The 15566-nt window shown below is 50.7% G+C and overlaps 1 protein-coding gene across 2 annotated transcripts in view; it reads left to right on the top strand.

Annotated features, from left to right (window-relative positions):
* Positions 1-15566, top strand: part of LOC139544398 (WD repeat-containing protein 7-like) — a 371233-nt gene that overhangs the window by 168460 nt on the left and 187207 nt on the right. For both annotated transcript variants that reach the window (XM_071351437.1, XM_071351438.1), the window contains one exon: positions 9697-9813. In XM_071351437.1, coding sequence (XP_071207538.1) covers positions 9697-9813 — 117 coding nt within the window. The remainder of the gene's footprint in view (positions 1-9696; positions 9814-15566) is intronic.

Genomic DNA, 15566 nt, shown 5'->3' on the forward strand with positions numbered 1-15566 from the left:
GTCTACTGCGGTATGTGACGGCGATGACGTCCGTCTACTGCGGTATGTGACGGCGATGACGTCCGTCTACTGCGGTATGTGACGGCGATGATGTCCGTCTACTGCGGTATGTGACGGCGATGATGTCCGTCTACTGCGGTATGTGACGGCGATGACGTCCGTCTACTGCGGTATGTGACGGCGATGACGTCCGTCTACTGCGGTATGTGACGGCGATGATGTCCGTCTACTGCGGTATGTGACGGCGATGATGTCCGTCTACTGCGGTATGTGACGGCGATGACGTCCGTCTACTGCGGTATGTGACGGCGATGACGTCCGTCTACTGCGGTATGTGACGGCGATGACGTCCGTCTACTGCGGTATGTGACGGCGATGATGTCCGTCTACTGCGGTATGTGACGGCGATGATGTCCGTCTACTGCGGTATGTGACGGCGATGACGTCAGTCTACTGCGGTATGTGACGGCGATGATGTCCGTCTACTGCGGTATGTGACGGCGATGACGTCAGGCGGTCTACGACGATGGGAAACCAGATCAGGCTGCAGTTACATATTTAGGATCTTTATCACCATTTTGTTCTGGATAATTTTCCTGAGCTTCATGACTTACATAAAAATCCACTGAAAACCCTCAGTAACACACGGTTATGTTAAGTTATTGCACTTTTTCATGTAGCCTAGTTTCGTCCAGCTAATAGCCTAACCACCGATCAAGAAACATTATGGACTAAACATTCAAATCCTGCTGCTACGGGAATATTATGCTGCGATAATACTGGTCAAATTAAGATCCCGTACATCTGTAATTATCATCAGATCATTTCTTGGTAACAAAACACTTTACCTTTCCTAAATGTAAATGTTATATTTGATATTATAAGGTGTCATTACTCTGTTTTAACCCACAGTCAGATGGAGGTGTGTCCGCTCCTCCATTTTAATCCGGTCAGATGGAGGTGAGGTCAGTCTTGTGTCCACTCCTCCATTTAAAAGGCCATACTGGTGATTGTGGTTTGTGTCTCACTTGAACGCTCTGAATCTGGGGATCATCTCAATTGAATCCCACTTCCTCTGACTGCAGCCCTCCTGCTTATGTTTACATTGTCAAAGCAAGTGAAATAGACGTGAAGTAAACAAGTGAAATAGACTGGAAATGAACAAGTGAAATAGACTTGAAATTAACAAGTGAAATAGCCTTGAAATTAACAAGTGAAATAGACAGGAAGTAAACAAGTGAAATAGACAGGAAGTAAACAAGTGAAATAGACTGGAAATGAACAAGTGAAATAGACTTGAAATTAACAAGTGAAATAGACTTGAAATTAACAAGTGAAATAGCCTTGAAGAGGCCTCACAGTAGGCCTCTCCTCTGCCCTCACAGTAGGCCTTTCCTCTGGCCTCACTGTAGGCCTTTCCTCTGGCCTCACTGTAGGCCTCCTCTCTCTGGCCTCACAGTAGGCCTCTCCTTTGGCCTCACAGTAGGCCTCTCCTTTGGCCTCACAGTAGGCCTCCTCTCTGGCCTCACCTCTCTGGCCTCTCAGTAGGCCTCACCTCTGGCCTCTCAGTAGGCCTCACCTCTGGCCTCAGTAGGCCTCCTCTCTGGCCTCACAGTAGGCCTCTCCTCTGGCCTCTCAGTAGGCCTCACCTCTGGCCTCAGTAGGCCTCTCCTCTGGCCTCACAGTAGGCCTCTCATCCCAGCTGCCCGGCCAGTGAGTGGAGCACGGCTTACGTCAGTTCCCACCTGAGTCGCATCCAGCCTTTTGACCCGCTGCTCTGTAGCGCTGAAAGGCAGGGGGAATTGGAATATGCTGACGGCTGAACAAAAAGCTGCTGAGCACCAGAGGACTGAGACCTGGCTGGCTGAACTGGAGCACTGGAGAATTCTAATCTACCCACACGGACGGACGGACAAAGAGAGTTTCTGTGCCCGAGCACCTGCCCCTTTGCCCTCCCACTTGTCAAGTGCCCTTTTGGGTGGTGGTATATACAGTACCAGTCAAACGTTTTAGAACACCTACTCATTCAAGGGTTTTTCTTTCTTTTTTTACTATTTCAAACATTGTAGAATAGTAATGGAGACGTCAAGACAATGAAATAGCACATATGGAATCATGTAGTAACCAAAAAAGTGTTAAACAAATCAGAATATATTTGATATTCTTGAAATTAGCTACCCTTTTGCCTTGATGACAGCTTTGCACACTCTTGGCATTCTCTCAACCAGTTTCATGAGGTAGTCACCTGGAAGGCATTTCAATTAACAGGTGCCCCTTGTTAAAAGTTAATTTGTGTAATTTTTCCTTCTGAATGCGTTTGAGCCAATCAGTTGTGTTGTAACAAAGGTAGGGATGGTATACAGAAGATAGCCCCTATTTGGTAAAATACTAAGTCCATATTATGGCAAGAACAGCTCAAATGAGCAAAGAGAAACAACAGTCCATCATTACTTTAAGACATGAAGGTCAGTCAATCCGGAACATTTCAAGTACTTTGAAAGTTTCTTCAAGTGCAGTCCCAAAAACCATCAAGCGCTATGATGAAACTGGCTCTTATGAGGACCGCCACAGGAAAGTAAGACCCAGAGTTACCTCTGCTGTAGAGGATAAGTTCATTCGAGTTACCAGCCTCAGAAATTTCAGCTCAAATAAATGTTTCACAGAGTTCAAGTAGCAGACACATCTCAACATCAACTGTTCAGTGTGAATCAGGCCTTCATGGTCGAATTGCTGCAAAGAAACCACTACTAAAGGACACCAATAAGAAGATGAGACTTGCTTGTGCCAAGAAACACGAGCAATGGACATTAGACCGACGGAAATCTGTCCTTTGGTCTGATGAGTACAAATTTGAGAGATTTGGTTCCAACCGCTGTGTCTTTGTGAGACGCAGAGTAGATGAAGGGATCTTTCTGCATGTGTGGTTCCCACAGTGAAGCACGGAGGAGGAGGTGTTGGTCCCACCATGAAGCATGGAGGAGGAGGTGTGATGGTGCTTTGCTGGTGACACTGTCAGTGATTTATTTAGAATTCAAGTCACACTTAACCAGCATGGCTGCCACAGCTTTCTGCAGCGATACGCCATCCCATCTGGTTTGCACTTAGTGGGACTATCATTTGTTTTTCAACAGGACAATGACCCAAACACACCTTTGGGTTGTATAAGGGCTATTTGACCAAGAAGAAGAGTGATGGAGTGCTGCATCAGATGACCTGGCCTCCACAATCACCCGGCCTCAACCCAATTGAGATGGTTTGGGATGAGTTGGACCGCAGAGTGAAGGAAAAGCAGCCAACAAGTGCTCAGCATATGTGGGAACTCCTTCAAGACTGTTGGAAAAGCATTCCATGTGAAGCTGGTTGAGAGAATGCCAAGAGTGTGCAAAGCTGCCGTCAAGGCAAAAGGGGGGCTACTTTGAATAATATATTTTAATTTGTTTAACACTTTCTTGGTTGCTACATGATTCCATATGTGTTATTTCATAGTTTTGATGTCTTCACTGTTATTCTACAATGTAGGAAATAGTAAAAATAAAGAAAAACCCTTTAATGAGTAGGTGTGTCCAAACTTTTGACTGGTACTGTGTATATATATATATGTATATATATGGAGGTAACCACCACATATCTGGACACCTCTCCTTGTACAGTAGCCCTATTATAAATAATAGAAACAGTCCTGACAAAATACTGAACAAAAATGGGAAGGAGTTAGAGCATCTCTGTCGAGCCTTAGGCCTGTACATCCTTAATGATAGAATCAGAGGGGACTCTTTTAGGTCGGTTTACTTTCTGCTCAGCTCTTGGGACAAGTGTAGTCGATTATGTCATCGCTGACATGGACCCCTCCATCACTGTCAGACCACAGTCAGATTAACGTGTTTCTGAACAAATTAACCAGCAATAAGGATTTTTTTTATCTGCCCAATAAATAGTACAAACTGAACCAATCGTACAGATGGGCTCCAAACATATTTATTATGGATCCTCATTAGCTGCTGCCAAGGCAAAACCTCCTCATCCTGGGGTCTGGCAAAATGAAGGCAGTGCAGAGAAATTCACTGAAACATTCAACTCAAATGATGAACTCTGTTCAGGTCATCAATAACTCCCAAAACCATTAGAGGAGCTATCCATTCGGCTAATAGAGACATTTAATATATAGTATATTCCAAAAAGTAACATCAAAAGCAAATCTGAGAAAACCAACATCAAAAGCAAATCTGAGAAAACCAAAGAAACGCAACAATCCGAAACAAGAAAACAGAAAGTAAAAATAAATAAATAATAATTTGTTTGGTTACCAATGTAAAACTATTGTAAAACACCTGAGACAAACGTCAAATGAAAAACACATAAGCAGCAAAATAACCCAGAGCTCCGATATGAAAACTTTCAAACTCAAACAGTAGAATCAGACACTGAAACGCAATAAATTGAATTATACCAATAAGACGTTTGATGACATTTTTAAACGCAATTGACCAAAATCACACGTTCTGCGACGTGTGAAACTAACAAAGCCACAAGAATTACACGATTTGAGGAATTTATACAACTTATTTTGATTATCTATGCAACGATCTGGATCTCCCGGGTGGCGCAGTGGTCTAGGGCACTGCATCGCAGTGCTAGCTGCGCCACCAGAGTCTCTGGGTTCGCGCCCAGGCTCTGTCGCAGCCGGCCGCAACCGGGAGGTCCGTGGGGCGACGCACAATTGGCATAGCGTCGTCCGGGTTAAGGAGGGTTTGGCCGGTAGGGATATCCTTGTCTCAGTATGTAAAAATGTAATAAAATGTATGCACTCTACTGTAAGTCGCTCTGGATAAGAGCGTCTGCTAAATGACTAAAATGTATAAAAAAAATATAAATGTAACGATATCCCATTTAAAAAGTCTTACAACATAGACATTTAAGAAACATGTAACATCCTTGAATCAGTCATTAAAAAACAACCAAAATCCATTACATTACCCCAGTAACCCAACAAGAACTACTGAACAATAATATAAACGCAATATGCAACAATTACAAAGATTTAACTGAGTTTACAGTTCATAGAAGGAAATCAGTCAATTGAAATGAATTCATTAGGCCCTAATCTATGGATTTCACATGACTGGGAATACAGATATGCATCTGATCACCTTAAAAAAAAAGAAAATGGGGTGCGTGGGTCAGAAATCCAGTCAGTATCTGGTGTGACCAACATTTGCCTCATGCAGTGTGACATCTCCTTCACATAGAGCTGATCAGGCTGTTGATTGTGGAATGTTGTCCCACTCCTCTTCAAATGTGTGAAGTTGTGTGAAGTTGCTGGATATTGGCGGAAACTGGACCATACTGTCGTACACGTCGATCCAGAGCATCACAAACTGATCAATGGGTGACATGTCTGGTGAGTATGCAGGCCATGGAAGAACTGGGACATTTTCAACTTCCAGGAATTGCGTACAGATCCTTGCGACATGGGGCTGTGCGTTATCATGCTGAAACATGAGGCGATGGTGGCTGATCCCTCTCTCTCCCCTACTTTGTTTCTTTCTTTGGGAGGGCCCAGCTGGCCCCTGGGGCCTGGTTCAGCAGGAGGAAGGGAGGATGGATGGATGAATGACCAGGTGATTAAAATCCAACACAGGCGAGCCTCCTTGGAGAATGCTGACGGTCACTGGAGCAGCGGGTTTGTTTCATTAATCTGGTCGTGCTCCCTTGCCCCCTAACCCCCCCTCAACCCCAGGGAGGCCTGAGTGACACAGGAGGTAGGCAAGGGTTTGCACTTTTGGGACAGTTCCATTGCTCGAGGCCGGACAAGCTCAATCAAGCACAGCCAAAGTATTTGAACTTCACTCAGATGAAAGAATGGATTAGGTCCAGACTAGATTCCAAGGTTGTAGAGGAAGATGGGCGGGAGGTAGAGGAAGATGGGCGGGAGGTAGAGATGAGGGTCAGAGGGGGGCATGGTTGGACGGGCCGGTCCCACTCCAGGGGTTAACAAGGACGGTCCCACTTCAGGGGTTAATAAGGCCGGTCCCACTTCAGGGGTTAACAAGGCCGGTCCCGCTCCAGGGGTTAACAAGGCCGGTCCCACTCCAGGGGTTAACAAGGCCAGTCCCACTCCAGGGGTTAACAAGGCCAGTCCCACTCCAGGGGTTAACAAGGCCAGTCCCACTCCAGGGGTTAACAAGGCCGGTCCCGGCCGGTCCCACTCAAGGGGTTAACAAGGCCGGTCCCACTCCAGGGGTTAACAAGGCCGGTCCCACTCCAGGGGTTAACAAGGCCGGTCCCACTCCAGGGGTTAACAAGGCCGGTCCCACTCCAGGGGTTAACAAGGCCGGTCCCACTCCAGGGGTTAACAAGGCCAGTCCCGCTCCAGGGGTTAACAAGGCCAGTCCCACTCCAGGGGTTAACAAGGCCGGTCCCACTCCAGGGGTTAACAAGGCCGGTCCCACTCCAGGGGTTAACAAGGCCAGTCCCGCTCCAGGGGTTAACAAGGCCAGTCCCACTCCAGGGGTTAACAAGGCCAAGTGGAAGCCATGTGTCACAGCTGACACCGGCCATTTGACCTTGGAGGAGGTAGAGCAGGATCTCTATTCAGCCTGCCTGAAGTGAGTGGAGTGATGGCCTCTAGTCTATATCCTCCACACTGTCCTGTTTATGGCCATCCCCCCATCACTGTGCCATCCCCCCCCCCCCCCCCCCGTCACTGTGCCATGGTTACCCCCCAGTAGATCTAGCTACTAGTGGAATAAATAAACCATTTCTCTTGAAATATGTCAGTGGTGAATGGGAGAGGGGAGTGAATGGGAGAGGAGAGAGGGGAGTGAATGGGAGAGGAGAGAGGGGAGTGAATGGGAGAGGAGAGAGGAGGGGAGAGGAGAAAAGAGAGGGAGTGAATGGGAGAGGGGAGAGGAGAGGGGAGTGAATGGGAGAGGGGAGTGAATGGGAGAGGAGAGGGAAGTGAATGGGAGAGGAGAGGGGAGGGGAGAGGAGAAAAGAGAGGGAGTGAATGGGAGAGGGGAGAGGGGAGTGAATGGGAGAGGGGAGAGGGGAGTGAATGGGAGAGGGGAGTGGAGGAGAGAGGGGAGTGAATGGGGAGGTTAATTGAACCATAAAGGAACGTGTTCTCAGGGAGCCTGGAATGAATCATTCTGAAACCCCCCCTCCACACACACACACACACACACACACACACACACACACACACACACACTCCCTCACTTCATCAAATGTAATTGGAGGAAAGTTGTCGATATGGCAACGAAAGTGCCTGCTCATCGAGCAGGAGGCAGCAGACGTCTGTATGTCTTGCTGTGGTTTCAGGAGGCCCGTTGTGTGTGTTGCTGTAGTGTTGTGGTTTCAGGAGGCCCGTTGTGTGTTCTGTCCCTGTTACAGCGTGTTCATTAGGACACGCCTTAGTAAAACATGTTAGAAGTTGGATGCAACCCAACATTGTACAAGTTCAGGTAGTACCTTCCCAGTTCAGACGGGTTTTCTACAGTTTGTGCCTCTAGTGAATAGAACCGCTTGTCTCTGATCTGCTAACAAGTGCTGAACAGCTACGTCTGCTCTGTGCCACTAAGAGACTAGAGGAGAGGAGGAGGAGAAAGAGATGAGGAGCAGAGAGAGGAGCAGGAGCATGAAGAGGAAGAGGAGCAGAGCGAGGAGGAGGAAGAGGAGAGAGAGGATGAGGAAGAGGAGCAGAGAGAAGGAGAGGAGCAGAGAGAGATGAAGAAGAGGAGGAAAAGGAGCAGAGAGAGGAAGAGGAGGAGCAGAGAGAGGAGGAAAGGGAGGAGCAGAGAGAGATGAAGGAGAGGAGGAAGAGGAGCAGAGAGAGGAGGAGGAGAGGGGCATTAAGCTTCATTAATTAGCGCTAGCAGAGATTAGCTCGTTCACCTTTAAGCACCATTGATTAATTGTCCTGATCTTAATGAAAAACTTATTAAAATAGGTAATTCCAGGATAAGGGCTAAATGAAGCAGCTGAATAAATAGGTGTAATGGTAAGGGGTTAATGATGTGACCGTAATGTTGCTTCCCTCCTCAATAAGGTCTGATGAGATGCTTAACAAAGGAACCAGGAGAAATTAGTGACATTAATTGTAGCATGAAGGAGGTTAGGGGGATGTGTGTGTCTGTCTGAATTTCTTAGTTTCTGACTGTGTCACCCAGAACGGTCGGGGTAGTGTCCAGAACGGTCGGGGTAGTGTCCAGAACGGTCGCGGTAGTGTCCAGAACGGTCCGGGTAGTGTCCAGAACGGTCGCGGTAGTGGTGTCCAGAACGGTCGCGGTAGTGGTGTCCAGAACGGTCGCGGTAGTGGTGTCCAGAACGGTCGCGGTAGTGTCCAGAACGGTCGGGGTAGTGTCCAGAACGGTCGCGGTAGTAGTGTCCAGAACGGTCGCGGTAGTGTCCAGAACGGTCGCGGTAGTGTCCAGAACGGTCGCGGTAGTGTCCAGAACGGTCGCGGTAGTAGTGTCCAGAACGGTCGCGGTAGTAGTGTCCGGAACGGTCGCGGTAGTAGTGTCCGGAACGGTCGCGGTAGTAGTGTCCGGAACGGTCGTGGTAGTAGTGTCCGGAACGGTCGCGGTAGTAGTGTCCGGAACGGTCGCGGTAGTAGTGTCCGGAACGGTCGCGGTAGTAGGGTCCGGAACGGTCGCGGTAGTAGTGTCCGGAACGGTCGCGGTGTCCGGAACGGTCGCGGTGTCCGGAACGGTCGCGGTGTCCGGAACGGTCGCGGTGTCCGGAACGGTCGCGGTGTCCGGAACGGTCGCGGTGTCCGGAACGGTCGCGGTAGTGTCCGGAACGGTCGCGGTAGTGTCCGGAACGGTCGCGGTAGTAGTGTCCGGAACGGTCGCGGTAGTAGTGTCCGGAACGGTCGCGGTAGTAGTGTCCGGAACGGTCGCGGTAGTAGTGTCCGGAACGGTCGCGGTAGTAGTGTCCGGAACGGTCGCGGTAGTAGTGTCCGGAACGGTCGCGGTAGTAGTGTCCGGAACGGTCGCGGTGGTGTGGCTCAACGGACTTCTCCACATATTATGACGAGGATATTTTTCTCAAATGACAATAGTTTTCAGTTGAACATTTATTTTCAATCTATTAACATCATCCAGCCAATCACACTATATTGATCACATTTCTATATAGACATAATGTGTTATTTAGTCTTTACAGTGAACATCCACTGAGTCTACCCATTGGAGAATTGGGTCTTCTCTGAATCTAAAAAATATATGAAGTTGAAACTAATAGGCAAACAATGGTTGTTGAACAGTCTTCTTTATTTTTTAGATTTTAAAACTTTTTTATTTTATTTACCCCCTTTTTTCTCCCCAATTTCATGGTATCCAATTGTTAGTAATTACTATCTTGTCTCATCGCTACAACTCCCGTACGGGCTCGGGAGAGACGAAGGTCGAAAGCCATGCGTCCTCCGAAACACAACCCAACCAAGCCGCACTGCTTCTTAACACAGCGCGCCTCCAACCCGGAAGCCAGCCGCACCAATGTGTTGGAGGAAACACCGTGCACCTGGCGACCTTGGTTAGCGCGCACTACGCCCGGCCCGCCACAGGAGTCGCTGGTGCGCAATGAGACAAGGATATCCCGACCGGCCAAACCCTCCCTAACCCGGACGACGCTAGGCCAATTGTGCGTCGCCCCACAGTCTTCTTGATGTGTGTTTGTTTCTTTGTGTTTGTACAGCGGGAACCTCCGCTGACCCCGCCGTGCCGCCCCCACCCCTTCCTGAAACTCTTCCTGTGGAAACACAGCTCCCCACTGCCGAAGAGATGGAAGTCACGGACGATGACATCATAGCAGGTAGGAAAACACCTGGACGCACACACACTACCTTGTAGACTGTTGTCTATAGGACTCCAAGCTCTTACCTGGACACACACACTACCTTTACTTGTAGACTGGTTTTAATTTATTTAACCTTTATTTAACCAGGCAAGTCAGTTAAGAACACATTCTTGTTTACAATGACAGCCTACCAAAAGGCAAAAGACCTCCTACGGGGGCCTGGGATTAAAAATAAATACAATATAAATATAGGACAACACACACATCACAACAAGAGAGACAACACAACACTACTTAGAGAGATACCTCTTACTTACTACTTAAAGACAACACATCATGGTAGCAGCACAACATGGTAGCAACACAACATGGTAGCAACACAACATGGTAGCAACACAACATGGTAGCAACACATCGTGGTAGCAACACATCGTGGTAGCAACACATCGTGGTAGCAACACATCATGGTAGCAACACAACATGGTAGCAACACAACATGGTAGCAACACAACATGGTAGCAGCACAACATGGTAGCAACACAACATGGTAGCAGCACGGCATGGAAGAAACCAACACGGCATGGAAGAAACCAACACGGCATGGAAGAAACCAACACGGCATGGAAGAAACCAACACGGCATGGAAGAAACCAACACGGCATGGAAGAAACCAACACGGCATGGTAGCAACCAACACGGCATGGTAGCAACCAACACGACATGGTAGCAACCAACACGACATGGTAGAAACCAACACGCCATGGTAGCAACACATGTCAACATGGTAGCAACACAACATGCCAACATGGTAGTAACACAACATGCCAACATGGTAGTAACACAACATGGTAGCAACACAACATGCCAACAACAAAACATGCCAACATGGTAGCAACACAACATGCCAACATGGTAGAAACACAACATGGTAGCAACACAACATGCCACCATGGTAGCAACACAACATCGTAGCAACCCAACATGGTAGCAACACAACATGGTAGCAACACAACATGCCAACATGGTAGCAACACAACATGCCAACATGGTAGCAAACAACATGCCAACATGGTAGCAACACAACATGGTAGCAACACACCATGCCAACATGGTAGCAACACAACAGGCCAACATGGTAGCAACACAACATGGTAGCAACACAACATGGTAGCAACACAACATGGTAGCAACACAACATGGTAGCAACACAACATGCCAACATGGTAGCAACACAACATGCCAACATGGTAGCAACACAACATGCCAACATGGTGGCAACACAACACGCCAACATGGTAGCAACACAACACGGCAACATGGTAGCAACACAACACGGCAACATGGTAGCAACACAACACGGCAACATGGTAGCAACACGGCAACATGGTAGCAACACAACACGGCAACATGGCAACACAACACGGCAACATGGCAACACAACACGGCAACATGGCAACACAACACGGCAACATGGCAACACAACACGGCAACACAACACGGCAACATGGCAACACAACACGGCAACATGGCAACACAACACGGCAACATGGCAACACAACACGCCAACATGGCAGCAACACAACACGCCAACATGGTAGCAACACAACACGGCAACATGGCAACATGGTAGCAACACAACATGGTAGCAACACAACGACAACGCGGTTGCAACACATGACGACAACGCGGTTGCAACACATGACGACAACGCGGTTGCAACACATGACGACAACGCGGTTGCAACACATGACGACAACGCGCTAGCAACACATGCCGACAACACGCTGGCAACACATGCCGACAACACGCTGGCAACACATGCCGACAACACGCTGGCAACACATGCCGACAACACGCTGGCAACACATGCCGACAACACGCTGGCAACACATGCCGACAACACGCTGGCAACACATGCCGACAACACGCTGGCAACACATGCCGACAACACGCCGGCAACACATGCCGACAACACGCCGGCAACACATGCCGACAACACGCCGGCAACACATGCCGACAACACGCCGACAACACATGCCGACAACACGCCGACAACACGCTGGCAACACATGCCGACAACACGCTGGCAACACATGCCGACAACACGCTGGCAACACATGCCGACAACACGCTGGCAACACATGCCGACAACACGCTGGCAACACATGCCGACAACACGCTGGCAACACATGCCGACAACACGCTGGCAACACATGCCGACAACACGCTGGCAACACATGCCAACAACACGCTGGCAACACATGCCAACAACACGCTGGCAACACATGACAACAACACGGCGGTAACACATGACAACAACACGGCGGTAACACAACATGGTAGCAGCACTAAACATGGTACAAACATTATTGGGCACAGACAACAACACAAAGGGCAAGAAGGTAGAGACAACAATACATCACGCAAAGCAGCCACAACTGCCATGATTGAGTTTTTGAATGAAGAGATGTAGATAAAACTGTCCAGTTTGAGTGTTTGTTGCAGCTCGTTCCACCGGTAGTGGTGAGTTGGGAGAGGCCGGTAGTGGTGAGTTAGAGAGAGGAGTCCAGCAGATAGCCTAGCCACGCTGAGAGAGAGAGAGAGGGGAGTCCAGCAGATAGCCTAGCCACGCTGAGAGAGAGAGAGAGGGGAGTCCAGCAGATAGCCTAGCCACGCTGAGAGAGAGAGAGAGAGGGGAGTCCAGCAGATAGCCTAGCCACGCTGAGAGAGAGAGACAGGGGAGTCCAGCAGATAGCCTAGCCACGCTGAGAGAGAGAGAGAGGGGAGTCCAGCAGATAGCCTAGCCACGCTGAGAGAGAGAGAGAGGGGAGTCCAGCAGATAGCCTAGCCACGCTGAGAGAGAGAGAGAGGGGAGTCCAGCAGATAGCCTAGCCACGCTGAGAGAGAGAGAGAGGGGAGTCCAGCAGATAGCCTAGCCACGCTGAGAGAGAGAGAGAGGGGAGTCCAGCAGATAGCCTAGCCACGCTGAGAGAGAGAGAGAGGGGAGTCCAGCAGATAGCCTAGCCACGCTGAGAGAGAGAGAGAGGGGAGTCCAGCAGATAGCCTAGCCACGCTGAGAGAGAGAGAGAGGGGAGTCCAGCAGATAGCCTAGCCACGCTGAGAGAGAGAGAGAGGGGAGTCCAGCAGATAGCCTAGCCACGCTGAGAGAGAGAGAGAGAGAGGGGAGTCCAGCAGATAGCCTAGCCACGCTGAGAGAGAGAGAGAGGGGAGTCCAGCAGATAGCCTAGCCACGCTGAGAGAGAGAGAGAGGGGAGTCCAGCAGATAGCCTAGCCACGCTGAGCGAGAGAGGGGAGTCCAGCAGATAGCGTAGCCACGCTGAGCGAGAGAGGGGAGTCCAGCAGATAGCCTAGCCACGCTGAGTGAGAGAGGGGAGTCCAGCAGATAGCCTAGCCACGCTGAGTGAGAGAGGGGAGTCCAGCAGATAGCCTAGCCACGCAGAGAGAGAGAGAGGGGAGTCCAGCAGATAGCCTAGCCACGCTGAGAGAGAGAGAGAGGGGAGTCCAGCAGATAGCCTAGCCACGCTGAGAGAGAGAGAGAGGGGAGTCCAGCAGATAGCCTAGCCACGCTGAGAGAGAGAGAGAGAGGGGAGTCCAGCAGATAGCCTAGCCACGCTGAGAGAGAGAGACAGGGGAGTCCAGCAGATAGCCTAGCCACGCTGAGAGAGAGAGAGAGGGGAGTCCAGCAGATAGCCTAGCCACGCTGAGAGAGAGAGAGAGGGGAGTCCAGCAGATAGCCTAGCCACGCTGAGAGAGAGAGAGAGGGGAGTCCAGCAGATAGCCTAGCCACGCTGAGAGAGAGAGAGAGGGGAGTCCAGCAGATAGCCTAGCCACGCTGAGAGAGAGAGAGAGGGGAGTCCAGCAGATAGCCTAGCCACGCTGAGAGAGAGAGAGAGGGGAGTCCAGCAGATAGCCTAGCCACGCTGAGAGAGAGAGAGAGGGGAGTCCAGCAGATAGCCTAGCCACGCTGAGAGAGAGAGACAGGGGAGTCCAGCAGATAGCCTAGCCACGCTGAGAGAGAGAGAGAGGGGAGTCCAGCAGATAGCCTAGCCACGCTGAGAGAGAGAGAGAGAGGGGAGTCCAGCAGATAGCCTAGCCACGCTGAGAGAGAGAGAGAGGGGAGTCCAGCAGATAGCCTAGCCACGCTGAGAGAGAGAGAGAGGGGAGTCCAGCAGATAGCCTAGCCACGCTGAGAGAGAGAGAGAGGGGAGTCCAGCAGATAGCCTAGCCACGCTGAGAGAGAGAGAGAGGGGAGTCCAGCAGATAGCCTAGCCACGCTGAGAGAGAGAGAGAGGGGAGTCCAGCAGATAGCCTAGCCACGCTGAGAGAGAGAGAGAGGGGAGTCCAGCAGATAGCCTAGCCACGCTGAGAGAGAGAGAGAGGGGAGTCCAGCAGATAGCCTAGCCACGCTGAGAGAGAGAGAGAGGGGAGTCCAGCAGATAGCCTAGCCACGCTGAGAGAGAGAGAGAGGGGAGTCCAGCAGATAGCCTAGCCACGCTGAGAGAGAGAGAGAGGGGAGTCCAGCAGATAGCCTAGCCACGCTGAGAGAGAGAGAGAGAGAGGGGAGTCCAGCAGATAGCCTAGCCACGCTGAGAGAGAGAGAGAGGGGAGTCCAGCAGATAGCCTAGCCACGCTGAGAGAGAGAGAGAGGGGAGTCCAGCAGATAGCCTAGCCACGCTGAGCGAGAGAGAGAGGGGAGTCCAGCAGATAGCCTAGCCACGCTGAGCGAGAGAGGGGAGTCCAGCAGATAGCGTAGCCACGCTGAGCGAGAGAGGGGAGTCCAGCAGATAGCCTAGCCACGCTGAGTGAGAGAGGGGAGTCAAGCAGATAGCCTAGCCACGCTGAGTGAGAGAGGGGAGTCCAGCAGATAGCCTAGCCACGCTGAGTGAGAGAGGGGAGTCCAGCAGATAGCCTAGCCACGCAGAGAGAGAGAGAGGGGAGTCCAGCAGATAGCCTAGCCACGCAGAGAGAGAGGGGAGTCCAGCAGATAGCCTAGCCACGCAGAGAGAGAGAGGAGTCCAGCAGATAGCCTAGCCACGCTGAGAGAGAGAGGAGTCCAGCAGATAGCCTAGCCACGCTGAGCGAGAGAGAGGAGTCCAGCAGATAGCCTAGCCACGCTGAGAGAGAGAGGAGTCCAGCAGATAGCCTAGCCACGCAGAGAGAGAGGGGAGTCCAGCAGATAGCCTAGCCACGCAGAGAGAGAGGGGAGTCCAGCAGATAGCCTAGCCACGCAGAGAGAGAGAGGAGTCCAGCAGATAGCCTAGCCACGCTGAGAGAGAGAGGAGTCCAGCAGATAGCCTAGCCACGCTGAGCGAGAGAGGGGAGTCCAGCAGATAGCCTAGCCACGCTGAGAGAGAGAGGAGTCCAGCAGATAGCCTAGCCACGCTGAGAGAGAGAGGAGTCCAGCAGATAGCCTAGCCACGCTGAGAGAGAGAGGAGTCCAGCAGATAGCCTAGCCACGCTGAGAGAGAGAGGAGTCCAGCAGATAGCCTAGCCACGCTGAGAGAGAGAGGAGTCCAGCAGATAGCCTAGCCACGCTGAGAGAGAGAGGAGTCCAGCAGATAGCCTAGCCACGCTGAGAGAGAGAGGAGTCCAGCAGATAGCCTAGCCACGCTGAGAGAGAGAGAGGAGTCCAGCAGATAGCCTAGCCACGCTGAGAGAGAGAGAGAGAGAGAGGGGAGTCCAGCAGATAGCCTAGCCACGCTGAGAGAGAGAGAGAGGGGAGTCCAGCAGATAGCCTAGCCACGCTG

This window comes from Salvelinus alpinus, chromosome 18 (genome assembly GCF_045679555.1).
Source record: "Salvelinus alpinus chromosome 18, SLU_Salpinus.1, whole genome shotgun sequence".
Taxonomy (NCBI): Eukaryota; Metazoa; Chordata; class Actinopteri; order Salmoniformes; family Salmonidae; genus Salvelinus; species Salvelinus alpinus.